Source organism: Mus pahari, chromosome 12 (assembly GCF_900095145.1).
Source record: "Mus pahari chromosome 12, PAHARI_EIJ_v1.1, whole genome shotgun sequence".
Lineage (NCBI taxonomy): Eukaryota > Metazoa > Chordata > Mammalia > Rodentia > Muridae > Mus > Mus pahari.
Window position 1 is genome coordinate 32,845,956 of NC_034601.1, and position 15,024 is coordinate 32,860,979.

The window sequence follows — 15,024 nt, forward strand, 5'->3', positions numbered from 1 at the left end:
ACGAGCACTCACTGCTCTGGCAGAGAGAGGACCAGGGTTTCTTTCTCTGCATGCATACTGACAACATAGCTCACGCAAGCATACACACACACAAGTAAATACACAAGCATTTAAAAGAATAAAGTAAAAAGGAATATAGATATCATTTCTGTACAAATGCACAGGTCCATCCCCCTGATTTATCCCTTTTCTGGAATATCCTATGCACTGGTTTTTAGAAGCAGATATATTTTTTATGCCCACTAATAAAATTATTTTATCACCTGAATTATCTAACTCACAAGTTAAGGTTTTGACCCAATTAAAAAGTTTGTTTCCGGGCTGGTGAGATGGCTCAGTGGGTAAGAGCACCCGACTGCTCTTCCGAAGGTCCAGAGTTCAAATCCCAGCAACCACATGGTGGCTCACAACCATCCGTAACAAGATCTGACTCCCTCTTCTGGAGTGTCTGAAGACAGCTACAGTGTACTTACATATAATAAATAAATAAAATCTTTAAAAAAAAAAAAAAAAAAAAAAAAAAATTTNAAAAAAAAAAAAAAAAAAAAAAAAGTTTGTTTCCCAGTGGGAGTGGGGCTGTCTCTGACTCTTTTGCCTGCTTCTGAGACCCTTTTCCTCCTGCCGGCTTGCCTTGCCAAGACTCGATGTGAGGGTCTGTGCCTAGTTTTATTGTAACTTGTTATGCAGGGTGTGGTTGATGTCTCTGGAAGGCCTGCTCTTTTCAGAAGGGAAACAGGAAGAGCAGATCTAGAGGAAAGGGGAAGGAAGGGGAGGGACTAGGGGAGAGAGGAGAGGGGAAACTGCAGTTGGATACAGTATTTGATAGAATAAATAAATTAAAAAAATATTTCCAGAACAATTTTCTTTTCTATTTTTCTTAATGTCTCATTACCATTTTCTCCTTTGTCTATAACCTAAGTTTGATTCCTGTGAGCTCAGACAACAGGAAAGAACCAGTTACACCCAGGTCCCCAAAATAAAACAAAGGAAGATGCCCAAGTTCACATGTGCTGCTGTAACAATATATCATCACCAAGATGGCTTATTCCTGGTTCAGAAGAGTGGAGGGCCCAAGATTAAACTGCTGACAGATCCAGTGTCTGACAAGAAGTCCCTTTGTGGTTCATACACAGCACCTCTCATCTGTCCCCACATGGCAGAAGGGACAAGGGGTCCTTCTCCCAGGAACACTGATCTCTTCCTGAGAGCTTTGCCTTCATGGCTCAGACACTTCCCAGCGACTCAATCTCTTAGCCCCATTACTTTTGCTGTAAAAATTTCAAAGAGTGAATTGGAGGGGAAGATACAATTCAGACCACAGCAGAGTGGCAAATGAAATCTATTTACAAAAAAAAAAAAAAAAAAGCACAGAGATGGCAAAGATTTAGAAATCTAGATACAAGAATAATGAAGATAAAAATCACTGGAAAAACAGAAAAGGTCAAGTTCGCATCAGCGTTGAATCTCTGATATGTCTACAGCCAGCAATGCATAAAAGGACTCTAACAAACACATTCGCGATAATCTGAGGAAAGCTCTCCTCAGTTGGCAAAGTACCCAAATCACATCATTCTGAAAACAAAGAAAAACCTGCTGTCGAGGAAGGATAGACAGCAGACCTCTGCTCAGACCTCACCAAGTCATCCAGCAGGGACGCATACCCCAGTGAGCCGGACACAGGACACACAATCCTCTATAATTTTAATCTTTTATTTTGCAATGAAGACTTCTGAAGTTTACTCAGATTTTGACATGTTGGAAGAACGAGATTAAATAAAATAAATCTTTAAGCAAAAGAGAAAAAACAAGCTAAAGAAGCCAGACGCTGTTAATATGTAACACTCTGGACTGATCGCCTCCTGGGTTTTGTTTGGGGGCAGGGGTTGTGGTTTTTGTTCCTTTTGCTTTGTTCTAGTTTTTTGGTTTGTAAGTATCCAAGCCAAAAACAAAAACAAGAACTCTACTGACTAAAAACAAGGCAGACTCAAATCTTTTTTTGTTTTTAATAATTATTTATTTCTTTTAGGTATATGAGCACAATGTAGCTGTCTTCAGACATACAGGAAGAGTACATAAGATGGTTGTGAGTCACCATGTGGTTGCTGGGAATTAAACTCAGGACCTCTAGAAGAGCAGTCAGTGCTCTTAAACTCTGAGCTGTCTTTCCAGCCTTCATTCAAATCTTTTAATAGTAGTTATTCTCATTGAACTTTTTCTCTGAAAAGGGGGGGAGAGAGGAAGAAAGAAAACATAGACATTAGTTTTGTATTAGAAGCAGCTCAGCAGCAATGCCTTCTTAAAGCCACACAAGAAGGAAAAATCTGTGAGGAATGAATCCTTTGTTCCATCTAAGAATGGTAGCTCTCTAAGTAGGTTCTAAAAATACTCTAAGATTATTTTCTTAACTGCTATCCATCTGTAAGATAAAATTTTGATTTACTAGTTCATTCATTCATTCACTCAACAGATATTTTTGGAGAGCAATTAGAGAAAAAACAAAGGAAACAGGAAGGGAAAAATTAACTATTTCCTATTTCCTCTCAGTACTCAGAGATAAAAAGGGAAACCAGCATTGCAGGCCCTTGTCTGCTAAGTGTGTGGGGCTGGGACCTACGGTGAGGAAGTTGATGTCATATGTCATCAACTCACACGGCATTCCAGGATGCTCTGGGGCAAATGATCCCAGACAAGCGAAGGTTGTAGACCAGACTGCTTCCCTTTCCGTCTCTCAGCAGACTTCTAGCTTAGTGTTACAGCTCCTCTGTCACCCTCCTCAATCCTCATGGCTTAGCTGCTATTCTTGCTCAATTCTTGGTGTCAGTGTCTTTATCCCATGTCTGCTGCGTCCATTCTAACATTCTAGGCTCTTATTTTACTCACCCTGGCATGCTTAGTACTTAGATTACACAATTAGTAATCACTATGGCAAACCGAATACCACCATTTAACCAGCATTCACACCAGTAAGTGAATTATTGCCAGCACCCTAGAAATTTCCACATGTTCGCATAGTCCCTTTGCACCCCACTTCAAGGGTCACCACTAGTCTGACTTCCTTCACATAGCATTGATGATTTTTCCGGGTACTGAGTTTCATGTAAATGGGCTCATATGGTGACATGCAACACCTGTTTACTATGTGTTTCTTTCCCACAGATAGTATATGCAAGTTTCTTTCAGGAGTGTAAGAATCCATTATTCCCTGGTGAGTATCTAGAAGGATATGGCACAGAGCTGGAGCTCAACAAATATTTGATGTGTAAAGGAACAAAATATTGAACAAATAGAAATGACCATGAGAGAAGAGCTTTAGATTTGAGACAAGTCTTGGGAAATGGTCAGGAGTTTGTGATGCAGATCAAGAAAAGAAAGGTATTCCAAGAGAGGCAGAGTCTGCACAAAGGCATGGCACTGTGGGGGAAAAAAAACAAAAAACAAACAAACAAACAAAAACAAAACAAAACAAAACAGTCTGAAAGCCACAGGCATTGCTAAGCCCCGAGCAAGAAGCAACGGCTGTGTGAAGAGCGCCTGGAGCTACAGAGCTGGGAAAACAGGCAGATGCCAGATCTCGAAGGCCCTGGATGAATATATAGATGAGAAGATGGCTTTTTATGTGTTTCTAAGGGTGTTGAAATTTAAGGGAACTTAAAAAAAAAAAACAAAAAACAAAAAAAAACCCAAAAAACCAGTATTTTTGAAGTCAACTCATTAATCACGTATCCTGGTGTTCTCAGAAAAGTCTGAGGCCCCCTGTAACATTCACAGACAAGCTCTTGTAAACGTGTAGGAAAGACTGAGAAGTCGGGCAGACAAGTGAGCTCCTCTTCTTCCCTTTGAAGGAAAGGCCAGCTCATGTGGGAATTTTGAATGCACTGAGTCTATCCGCTTCATCCTGTTTTGCCAGACTTGGTGAAGAAGGTGAGAGCTCTGCCCCCCCCCCCACATCAGACATAGCTGTAAGGAGACTGGACCCCCACAGAGAGAAGATAGAGAGACTCTGGGTATCTTTACCACCTGCAAAGGCTTATGTCATACACCAGTGGGTCTCAAACTTGAGTGTAGGTCAGATAAACCTTGAGGCCATATCAAAGCTCAGTGCTAACTCTCCCCCAGGATTTACATTCCACGGGTCATGATGGGACCCAAGAACTGACCTGTCCTTGAGTTCCCTGTGGTGGCATTGATGCTTGTCTGAGGAATTACTACCCTGCATACTTTGCTGGGCAAAGAGTGTTACAATGCCTTCTTTTCCTTCTTGCAAAGATGTGAATTCTCCAACCCTATCATTCCTGAGCTTCAACTTTTCCTTGTCTTACTAAAGGCTTCTCTTCCTACAATTTATCAGATAAAATATAGGACATCCAGTTAGATTTAATAACTAATATCAGTACATTTCAGATACGTAATACTCGACATTTGTGACATGATTGGTTGCCTGAAATTCACAGTTTTTGTGTTCATTAGTCAAGAGCTTAATCAAACTATTTAAGGTCCTAATGTCTTCAGATAGAAAGGTAAAAGCAATTAATTATCTTGCTGGGCTAAACTACAGACGTCACATATATGGGCAGGGGAGACGGCTGGATGAGCATGAAGCTCTGAGCATGGTTCTCCAGCATCCAAACAAAAGTTGGGTCCAGCCACGGCCGTCTGTAGTCCCCAGAGTCAGACAGATTCCCGGAGCTTGCTGTCCAGTTCGTGGAGCTGAATGAATAAGCTCCAGATTCCGTGAGAAATCCTATCTCAAAAAAAAAAAAAAAATTAAAGTAGAGAGCCAGGCCGTGGTGGTGCAAACCTTAAATCCCAGCACTCGGGAGGCCGAGGTAGGCAGATCTTTGAGTTCCAGGCCAGACTAGTCTAGAAATTGAGTTCAGGACAGTCCAAGGCTACACAAAGAAATCCTGTCTCGAAAAAAAATAAAAAAAAAACAAAACAACAAAAACAAAATGAAGTGGAGAGCAACTGAGGAAGAATACCAGCACCGGCATCCACGTCCATGCCTGCATACACACGCACTCACACACATATAACGTGTGTAAAGTACCAGGCACGAGGTTAGTGGCACCAACAAATGGTGGCTATGACTCCTCGGCCTATCGCATCAGAAAACTCACGCGTTTAGGGGAGGAACAGCCACCTCTGTGTGGCCAAGAGCTGTTATTCCCCAGAGCACCGTCCTTTTTCTACCTCAGGGAGACTCCACCTCACTACCCTCTCTGACCCCAGACTACAAACTCGAGTTCTTGAGGTTTCTTTAAATCCCTAAAGTGCTCCGAAGTGCCTGCTACACTTAGTGGTCATAGTAATTGGGGGGGGGGGGGTGACTTCCGGGTGGTGAAATGCAGCCCCATCTCTCCGCCCCCTCAGATTCGCACTTACTCGGATACCGCCGGATGGATCTGATTGGCCGGTTGTTTTCGTTCATCTCCGTGATGTGGCAGACATACTTTTCATTTAACTTGACTGGGTACCTGAGGACAGAGTACACCCTGTACAAGCCATTCATCTGCTCCTCCAGGATCTCCACGGAGCTGTGGTTGCTCAGGTCCCTCTCCCCCCGGTCCAACCAGGTCACATTGGGTGTGAGGTACCAGCCTTTGGATGTGCACGTAACCACATCTTCATCATCCATCTTGTCAAACTTCACCTGGGGCATTTCAGAATCTGGTTGGAGAAAAAAAAAAAATAACAAAATAATTAGCTCCTGTTTTGGTTTAGTCCCGGGAGGCTCAAGCCTTCAGTGTTTATGTTAACGTTCTGAGGGCCCCATATTGAAAATTTTGGCCCAAGCATAATTAGAGAAACACAAGATGTGTGTAGTCTCCTGCAATCTAGGACCCTATTGCTGCTGTCTTCATTTGGAGAGTCTTTTCTTCTTACTGTGGGTTCATTCCAAACTCTCCACGGACCTCGGATGCCCCAACTGAGAACCACAGAAGAGCCTGTGACCACAGCACCCTGAACAAACCGGGTCTCATCTGACCTCGGAAGTTCGGCGGGGTCAGGCCCACTTAGTACTTAGATAGGCTAGTCATGGAAGATAAGTAATAAATAGGACACATTCCTGTCATTTCCGTTACTCAGAAGGCTGAGACAGGGGGACTACCGTGAAAGGCCAGACTGATCTACATAGAAAGATCCTGTCTCAATAAATAAACAAACAAACAAACAAACAAAAAAAATGAGAAGCAATTCTCACTGCCTTCCCACCTCTTTCAACTCTTACCCTGGAAGGAGGCAGCCTGGCAGAGCTCACAGTACCATGGGCTCTCTATCAGAAAGGACAGTTTTCTACGCAGTACTAGAGGGTAGGGGTCCCTGGGGGGATGTGGACTCAACCCAATCAATGTTTTTAGATTTAAATCTTTTAAGTTTTACGCATATGTGTTGCCTGCACATATGTCTATGCACCCTGTACGTTCCCAGTGCTCATGGAGGCCAGAAGGGTGGTTGGGTTGCCTGGAACTGGAGTTATAATCAACTGTGAGCCATGTAGGCGCTAGGAATCACACCGATGCTCTTCACTGAAAAGCCATCTCTGTGGCCCTGAAACCTATGCTTTAATAGCAAGGAGAGTGAAGTCTTAGGAAGGCCCAGTGTCCTCCAACACTAGAACGCCAGCCTCCTGATTCCCAGTTCAGCGTCATTCACACTAAATAAACCGTGTCTTACCTTAGCACCTTCCTAGGGGACTACTGTTGTATCAGATGGGGGTGGGGGGAGAATAGGGGTGGCAGTTACCATGTGTAACACTTGGGATCCAACCAGTGCAGGCTTGGCTACCCTTCCGTTAGTGCGTGATATATACTGGTACAGACACAGCACCTTTCGCTCAGAGAAACCATTTTAGCTAAAGTAAACTGATATTCCATTGGGAATAAAGTAATCCGAGTTAGAAATATGTGACCACTCGGAGAGATCTGGAGCCTCCCCTTGTGATCCTAGAGTAGACTTGAAGGCAGTGTCGCCTGAGGAGTTCCTTTACCTTCCACTATCAGCTTGATCGTGCTTTCTCCTCTCCCATTGGGGTTGACAGCTCTGCACTTGTACAAGGCTTCGTCCGAGAAGTCCACGTTTTGCAGGTGAAGGGTCAGGATGCCCTCAGAAATCTCATTCTGATCCACAGAGACTCGCCCTTCATACAAGGCATTCTGGTCTTCGAGCTGCTCTTCGTTGTCATAAAACTGGTAAACCACCTTTGTGAAAACTTGAAAGAAGTCGTAGTACCTGAAAAATCGGTAAAACTCACGATCCTCCGCGTCATACTCTTCTATTATGTCTTCTCTTTCCCAGTCAAACTCAAGGTTCTCTGTGCTGTCTATGAAGGAGAACTCGCACTCGAGGCTCACGTCAGTGAACGGGTGGGCCCGCACCTCGTCAGATGATGCTGGATTTTGTCAAAGACAGAAATGGGGTCAGCAAAGGTCAGTGACCACAGCATTGGCTAAGGAACAACACTATGATATAGATGACACAGAGCAGTTACTGCAGGAGGATGGCTGGTTATAAAATCACTAGAAGGCTGGAGAATTGTGCCCAAATAGGTGTAAGGAGGGTGAGGCTGGTGGTGTGTGCTGGGCCCCTGCATTGTGCCAGGTCCAGAATGACACAGCAGAATAGATCCCGTCAGAGTGGACCTGTCAGGAAGCTGTGTCACTGAGGGTGTTGGCTCCAGAGCCAAGCTGTGCTTGCCAGGTTCTCACTGGCAGAAGAAAACTGTCCCATGCACCCTGCAGCATAACCTTTGCATCTCCTCCATCAGCGGCCAGCTCAGCCCTTAGGTAAACAGGTCTGACTGATGGAGCAGGCGTCGCTCCCAGAACCCAGAACCTTAATGTCAAAACGGTCTTACAACTCTTCTTCCCTCTCTGCTTCAGCAATCCGGGAAGGCACATCAGAATGTCAGGAAGATGGTTGATATGTGAAGATCTTCCAGTAAACTAACCTATTCTACCTGACACAAACATCTCCCAGACAGGGCAGAGTTCTCACTAGGGGCCTGACGGTTGTGGGGACCACAACCATGGACTATACACAACTCATGGGTTCTTGGCATGGTATAGATTCCTGGATGTGGTAGGAGAGAGAGAGAGACAGAGACAGAGACAGAGAGACAGAGACAGAGGGGGGGAGTTGACAGAGCACCTGATTCAATGTTTTCAAACTATTTCTACCCTGAACTTGCCACCAGCAACAGATGAAGACTATAGCTTACCATTTTGATCTGAATCTCTCTCTCTCTCTCTCTCTCTCTCTCTCTCTCTCTCTCACACACACACACACACACACACACACACACACACATCTGTCTCTCTCTAGATGCCAGACAGCAAAGGGGACAAATCAGTGAGAGGGAGCCTCAGCAAGGGCGCTGCTTTATAGAAAATCTATGATGACATAGAAGGAAACTAAGTTAAGCACTAAAAGCAATTCTGGGTGTCACGTTGAGTGGGCAAGGAAGCCTCCAAGCCGTTAGCAAGGTGCAACTGGCAGACATCCAGCAGAGGACATTCCAGAGGACAGAAGGCCCAGTCTGCTCACCCCAGCACACAGATTATTAGATTAGCAATGGAAAGGATAGATTTGAGTAAAGCAGTCACCCTCCCTAATATGAGTGGTCCCCATTCTATCTTAGCCCAGAAACGAACAAAAACAACTGACCAACCTACAAGTAATAAGAATGCCTGTGTGAATAATTGGGCTATCTTTTGCATGCCTTCATGCCTGAAGTGAGACATGGGATCTTCTTGGGTCTCAGGCTTTTGTACTTAGATGAGAAGCCTACCTCTGGCTTTCCTGAGATCTCTACCTCTCTCTCTCTCTCTCTCTCTCTCTCTCTGTATGTGTGTGTGTGTGTGTGTGTGTGTGTGTGTGTTTGTCTGTGTCCTGCAGAACCCTGACTTTATCAGTTTATGTTTATTTTGTGTTTACGATATACTGAACATATTTTAAGGCCTTTCTTTTCTTTATTTAACTTTAGTCTGCCAACTACACCGGAGCAGATGCTCTCTAATACTAGGAGGAGGTGGGTTGTTCAGGGACACACAGTTCACTTTGTGGGTGGCAGTAGACTCTGCTGAGTCTCTGGACTCTGGTTCCAAAGCTCTCCCTCCGAAATGTGCTCTTTCAGCTAATAGTAGTTATTCTTTCTAAGGTTGACAAGCAAATCAATTACCAAGGAAACGGGTGAATGGATACAAAGAAAGGCAAGACAGAAGGGACAGCATAGGAAGGAACCTGATATGTAATGCTTGGAAGGATGGGGTCGCATTTTTTTAATGCAGTTAAAGTCTGAAAAATTACAAATCCAAGCTCTGGTTCTGGAAAACTCCTTACTAACTAACCATGTGGCTTCAGGCAGCTTCATTTCTGTGTATATAATTAGGACACCACCTGCTCCGGTGGTTGTGAGACATCTTGGGATTTTAGTGACTGTTTTTATATGGTGTGGCTCAGTCATCTTCCAGAGGGACACAGGAAGAGAGCAGCTGTGTGTAGCTGCACTCACTTCAAGCTCTCTCAGAAAAATACATGTTCTACTCCATGGGGGATAGGGCTCAATCTAGGAGATCTTGCTACAGCCACACCCTTTACAGCCTTGGAAGAAAAGGATTCACAGTCTAGAACCTCAACGTGCCAGCCAGCCGATGTATAAAACATCCGGGTTAGCACTAACAGCTGTAACCCCCTCTTTCTCATCAGCATCCATATCCATTCTTTTTAATGGCTTGGATAGACTTTAGTGTGAGCGACTGTCACCTTCACTTTGCCTTTGTCTCCTTTACCTACACACAAACATAGGCACATGCACACACACATCAATCATCAAGTGAAAAGAGCCAGGAAATACTGCCCGGCGAACCAAGGCTTGTATTAAGTCCCAAGTTATCTCTGAGGTCTAAGGATGTCTTCAAACTGATGCCGTCCATCAGAGACAAACGCCACTGGGGGATGGCACGCACCTTAAGGACTGTAATGTGTTAGGTCACTCTGTGAAACAAGTACCTTGCAGAGTTTGCACAGTAGCTTTTTATAATTTTTTTAAAAATAAATGTTACTTATATACTTCAGGTTAGATCAATTACATTAACAATTTCAAAATCTGTGCCTGGCTCATCACCAACATTTTTTTTTTCAGACTTGAGTACAGCTTTAAAAAGAAATTGTGTTGTCTGACCAAATACTCCCATACTATAAACTGGGTGGGAGTTCTGAGTGTGTTTTCATTTCTGTTGGGAAGTTTGCCCTAAACATTGGGATAAAGTTAGTCGTGTGGCTATGGCTTCAAACAGACAAACCACATTTGGAGGGAGGGGTTTCTCGTTAAAACAGAACAAATGTTTTTACAAAATGTGTATTATATTCTCCCACCCAACTCACCATATTTTGTAAGGCAAATATAATACTCGTTTTTCATATTTAGCAAATAACAAGACTGAGATTTGAAGAGATTGAATCACCTGCTTGGTTTTTATTTTTATTATTTTTTTAATCACTGTCCTCATAATCTCCAAAATGGTTTCAGAAATTTAAAGTTTTTGAAAAAAAAATCACTCACCTGCACCATGAAGAAGTACAAGTAGGCTAACCCACACCAAAAAGAAAGCCATTCTGTGAGGAACAAAAGGGTAAACATTTGTTTCAGCCAACAGAAAACCCGGACCCCCCAGCCACAGCTGTCTGTGGGGAGTGGGGTCTTCATCATGTCACCTGTACGTTCCAGACTAAGTGAAGGCACCCCCAGAAGGCAGGTCTCTCTAACCCTTACTCCATGTGTGAGTGCCAACTAAGTCACTCCACTCCATTTGATGAGTTCTAACACAGAAGTGCGTCAGTGTGTAGATAAGACACAACACTCAAACTGAGCCCACCCTCCCACTGGCTTCCTTTCTAATTATTCCTCCAAACTCTAAATTCCACTAATACACCCCAGCATGACAGTGCCATACCCCGACACCACACACACACACACACACCGTTGTCTGTGTCATTACTGACATCACTTAAGGGTAATATGACAAATAACAGTCACTAGGACTATAGCTAACTCTCATGGCAGAAACGGTCTAAAAATACCATGTGTTTTTTATAACTCAAGAAGATTTTACTAACTCTTTCTGATGTAAAAGCTCTTCATCATTAAGAAAGATAGACTCCCAGGCCTTCCCGATTGCCTTCAACTCTAGGTAAACAGAATTTTCACCCCTTTGCAATTCCTCTGTCCTCTGCACTGCTGAGTAATTCTCTTACACATTAATAAAGCTTGTTTTCAATGATCCTAACAGTAACATAGGTTTAATGTAAAATAATTTTAATAGCCAAAAATATTGAAATCGCTTTCACATTATCTACTTTGCTATTTATATTCGTGTCTAACTACACATCTATTAGACTGATTGTTCCTCAAGAACAGGACTAGGCACTCCTTATTTAAAACATCTACCATAGTAGTCCATAAAATTTAAATCCAATAAATATTCATTAATAGAACTAAATAAATCTGGCTTAATTAAAAAAAAAAGTTTCATTGGGGGTATAAAACAACCTCTTCAAAAAGCTCAAAACAAACAAATAAAAGAGATTAATGCACTAGTACTAATGAAAGTAAATTATTCTAAAACAGAAAATTCCAGTCAAGCAGCCAGGCCTTGCCTCTAGTGGTTGGTTATACCTTCTTGAAGTCTGTCTGGTTTGGGGAAAAAGAAGTCTACGAACCATCGCTGTAGCCACATGATCATTATGGGCCCAGACACAGTTGGAGCAGACACTTCAGCACTTCAGTTACGCGGTGAGATGCTTGACTGGCCAGCAATTCCTCCCAGGTAGGCATTCTCCTTATGCAGAGAGCTTACCTGTATGCCAGCTGGTTTCTCTGAGCAGCCAGGCAAGAAGCGAGTGAGGAGGAGCAGCAGGCCTTCGGAGGGTTAGCTGTGTGGCAGTCCTCAGGGAGAGGGCTCAGAGACACTGCTATTACCAGCCTGTTGTCACAGATGTTCAGTAAGGAACTGTGAGAAGACAATATAATATTCCTGTGGTCGTAGTTGTCAGTTTAAAAGTCTCAAGAGGAGAACTAAAAAGAAAATTCTAAACCTCTGCTGGGCACTTATTCTAAACTCATTTTTAAGTCAAAATTTTGAAATCTGATAAAGTAGTATGTGGGAAATATTTGATATATAGTTTTGGTGGGAAGAAAAAAAAAGTACACAACTTTACATGCACATGGTACGTGATCTCAACCTTGTGAGAGGAACTGTGTGCTTACGGAAGAAGAAAATATATCATCATCATCATAATAACAGGGATTATTTCTGGGGGGTGGATCTCAATCCTAGCACTTTCATTACATGTTCCTGAATTAGTGAGCTTTTATATTACATATTGACAAAGATAAGGGGCTGGTGAGATGGCTCAGCAGGTAAGATGCACCCGACTGCTCTTCCAAAGGTGCAGANTTCAAATCCCAGCAACCACATGGTGGCTCACAACCATCCNTAACAAGATCTGANNCCCTCTTCTGGAGTGTCTGAAGACAGCTACAGTGTACTTACATATAATAAATAAATAAATCTTTAAAAAAAAAAAAAAAAGAAAAAGATAAGTGGGAGAATGAGCGTGATAGATGTTATACACATCCGGTACAGAGAATGGGAGTCCAGAAAGGAGCAAGCGAAGCCGACTTCTCCCTTGTGAGTACAGATAAACTCACATTCAGTAATGCAAAGTTTTTATTAAGACATTGGTCTCTCCTTCCCATCCACACAGCCCACGGATTACCATCCTGTCTTACCTGGGTTGACTGCCGCCTGACCCTCAGAAGAGCCAAGGTAAACTATAGTCCAGCACGTGAGCGAGCCCGTCTGTCAGTCAACATACTCCGTATAGCAGGGCAGATAACATGGTGCCAAGAACTGCCGGTAGCCTCCAGCTGGGAGTCACGTAGGATCACACACGCCATGCTCACTTATGACTGGTTTCTGTCATAGACAGATTAGCATAATGTCTTCGAGAGTAACATGTATTGACACCTCTTTGCTGAACAGTGTTCGACTCACCATATGGATCAATCACATTTTACCAATCCTCTATCAATTTATGGATTTGGGGTTAATTCTAGTTTTCCAAAGTGACTAATCTATTTTTCATTCCCACCAGCAGCCTATGAGATAGATGGCCTATGTGCCCAGTGTTCACACATGCACCAACGCTGGTTGCTATTTTATTTTGGCTTTTCTAGGTGGGCATGAGTAGATCATCGTGGTTTTTATTCATGTTTCCCGGATGACTAACAATGTTTATCATCTTTTCTCGTGCTCGGGTGATATGTATGTGTCTCCCTACTTAAACTGCATTTGTCAGTGATCTGTGATTTCTATTCCTACACAGGAAGTCCTACACACTTAAAGGCAGTGCGGTGTTTCAAAGTGAGATACTCTCCCATATTCTTGGGCACCTAAATACTTGATCCCCACTCGATGACATTATTTGGAGAGGTTGAGGAGGCGTGACCTGCTGAGAGAAGCATTTCACTGGGGGTGAAGTTTGAGGTTTGAGGTTTCAAAAGCCGTAAACGCTTTCCAGTGTGCTGTCTTAGACTTTCCTCTTCTTTGGGGTTCCTGGGTTCCCGAGATGTAAGCTCTCAGCTGAGGCTGCGTGCCGCCTACTAACTCTGCTCTGATAACATGGAGTGGAAGTGTAAGCCAAATAAATGTTTTCCTACACATTGTCGGTCATGGTGTTTTATCACAGCCACAGAATAGTAACTCAGCCCGGCAGTGATTTAACGTTTTAAAGAATTATGACTACTATAAGTTAAATTGCATTGTGTTGCCACCCAGCTCCATCATATCTTGTGACTTGGAAAGTTAATTAATTCTCCCATATCTTGGTTTTATGGTATGTAAAATGGCATTGATACTATCTAATTTACAGTTTGGAGATGGCATTGAGTAAAATATTGATCACAAAGCCCATAGAACAGTAAATGGCACTTAGAACCAATAAATGTTACCTTTTTTAATTGAAAAAAAAAATGTGTGGGTGTTTTGTCTGTGTGTCGGTCTGTGCCCGTGGAAGCCAGAAGAGGGCATCCGAGCCCTTAGGACTGACGTTACAGGTGGTTATGAGCTGGCACATGGGTGCTGGGAGTTAAATCCAGGTCCTCTGGAAGAGCAGCCAATGCTCTTAACTGCTAAGCTGTTTCTACAGCCCCCGTTTTTAGTAATTACACTTTTCAGTGCATATCCACATAGTATTTGTGTTGGCTTACAGATGATTCCACTAGGTTCCTCCCAACAGCAACCCAGCAACAGCTTGCGTCATCGCCTGCCCCGCGCGAGCCAGATACACCAGCCCCCTTCTTCCACTCTCTTTCTTTCTCTGTTCCCATGTTTTCTGGGGCCAGCCTCACTTTCTCTCTTTCTATCCTTCTCTGCTCCCCCTTTCTCTGCCTCTACTCCTTTTCCGGGGTTCCCACTCCCTTCCCTTCCCCCACAATAAACCTCCTTATCTCAGGTCTGTCACGCGGTGTGACTTTTCAGGGGGCCACCTTGGCATGGGCCTGCCAGGTATTCCCTTACTCCCATTGCCACATTTATATTTCATAACAATTTCGTCAATGAGTATTTGTAAATTAATAAGTTGGAAGTTTACTTTACTTTAGGTCATTTATCACTGACTAGCTATCAAGGAAACAACGTAAGAATGAAAATGGCTAGCCATGTTATATCACTTTAGTTCCAGCCCTTGGGAGACAGAGCAGGTGGATTTCTGTGTGTTCAAGGCAGAATTCATATAGTTGAGTGTCTGGATGGCTAAACTAAGCTACATAGCGAGATCCTGTCTCCCTGAAACAGTGACAATTTAGTTATGAAATATAGGCTAAGCAAGTAGTTAAAATAAGAAAATAGGAAGTCACTCGAGCCCCCCATCCCTCCCTAAAAGATTTCATCAGGTTTTAGATGGGAAAAAAAAGCTTAAAATGAAGTAAACCCAATGCTAATATCATGTAGCACTAATAAACGC

General features: G+C 43.2%; 1 protein-coding gene across 1 annotated transcript; it reads right to left on the reverse strand.

Annotated features, from left to right (window-relative positions):
• Positions 1-2,004: 2,004 nt before the first annotated feature.
• On the reverse strand, positions 2,005-12,834 carry LOC115065100 (V-set domain-containing T-cell activation inhibitor 1-like). The gene is made up of 6 exons (XM_029544874.1): positions 12,791-12,834; positions 11,856-11,981; positions 10,562-10,614; positions 6,989-7,390; positions 5,383-5,667; positions 2,005-2,217 (listed from the first exon to the last, which is right to left on the reverse strand). The coding sequence occupies exons 3-6, from the start codon at positions 10,611-10,613 to the stop codon at positions 2,186-2,188; spliced, it is 771 nt and encodes a 256-aa protein (XP_029400734.1). The 5' UTR covers position 10,614; positions 11,856-11,981; positions 12,791-12,834; the 3' UTR covers positions 2,005-2,185.
• Positions 12,835-15,024: the final 2,190 nt, after the last annotated feature.

Coding starts and splice junctions, on each gene's coding strand:
- LOC115065100 (XM_029544874.1), bottom strand. CDS start 10,613: ATGGCTTTCTTTTTGGTGTGGGTTAGCCTACTTGTACTTCTTCATGGT. Junction 7,391..10,561: donor TGTACTTCTTCATGGTGCAG/GTGAGTGATTTT, acceptor GACAAAATCCAG/CATCATCTGACGAGGTGCGG. Junction 5,668..6,988: donor GATCAAGCTGATAGTGGAAG/GTAAAGGAACTC, acceptor TTCTCCAACCAG/ATTCTGAAATGCCCCAGGTG.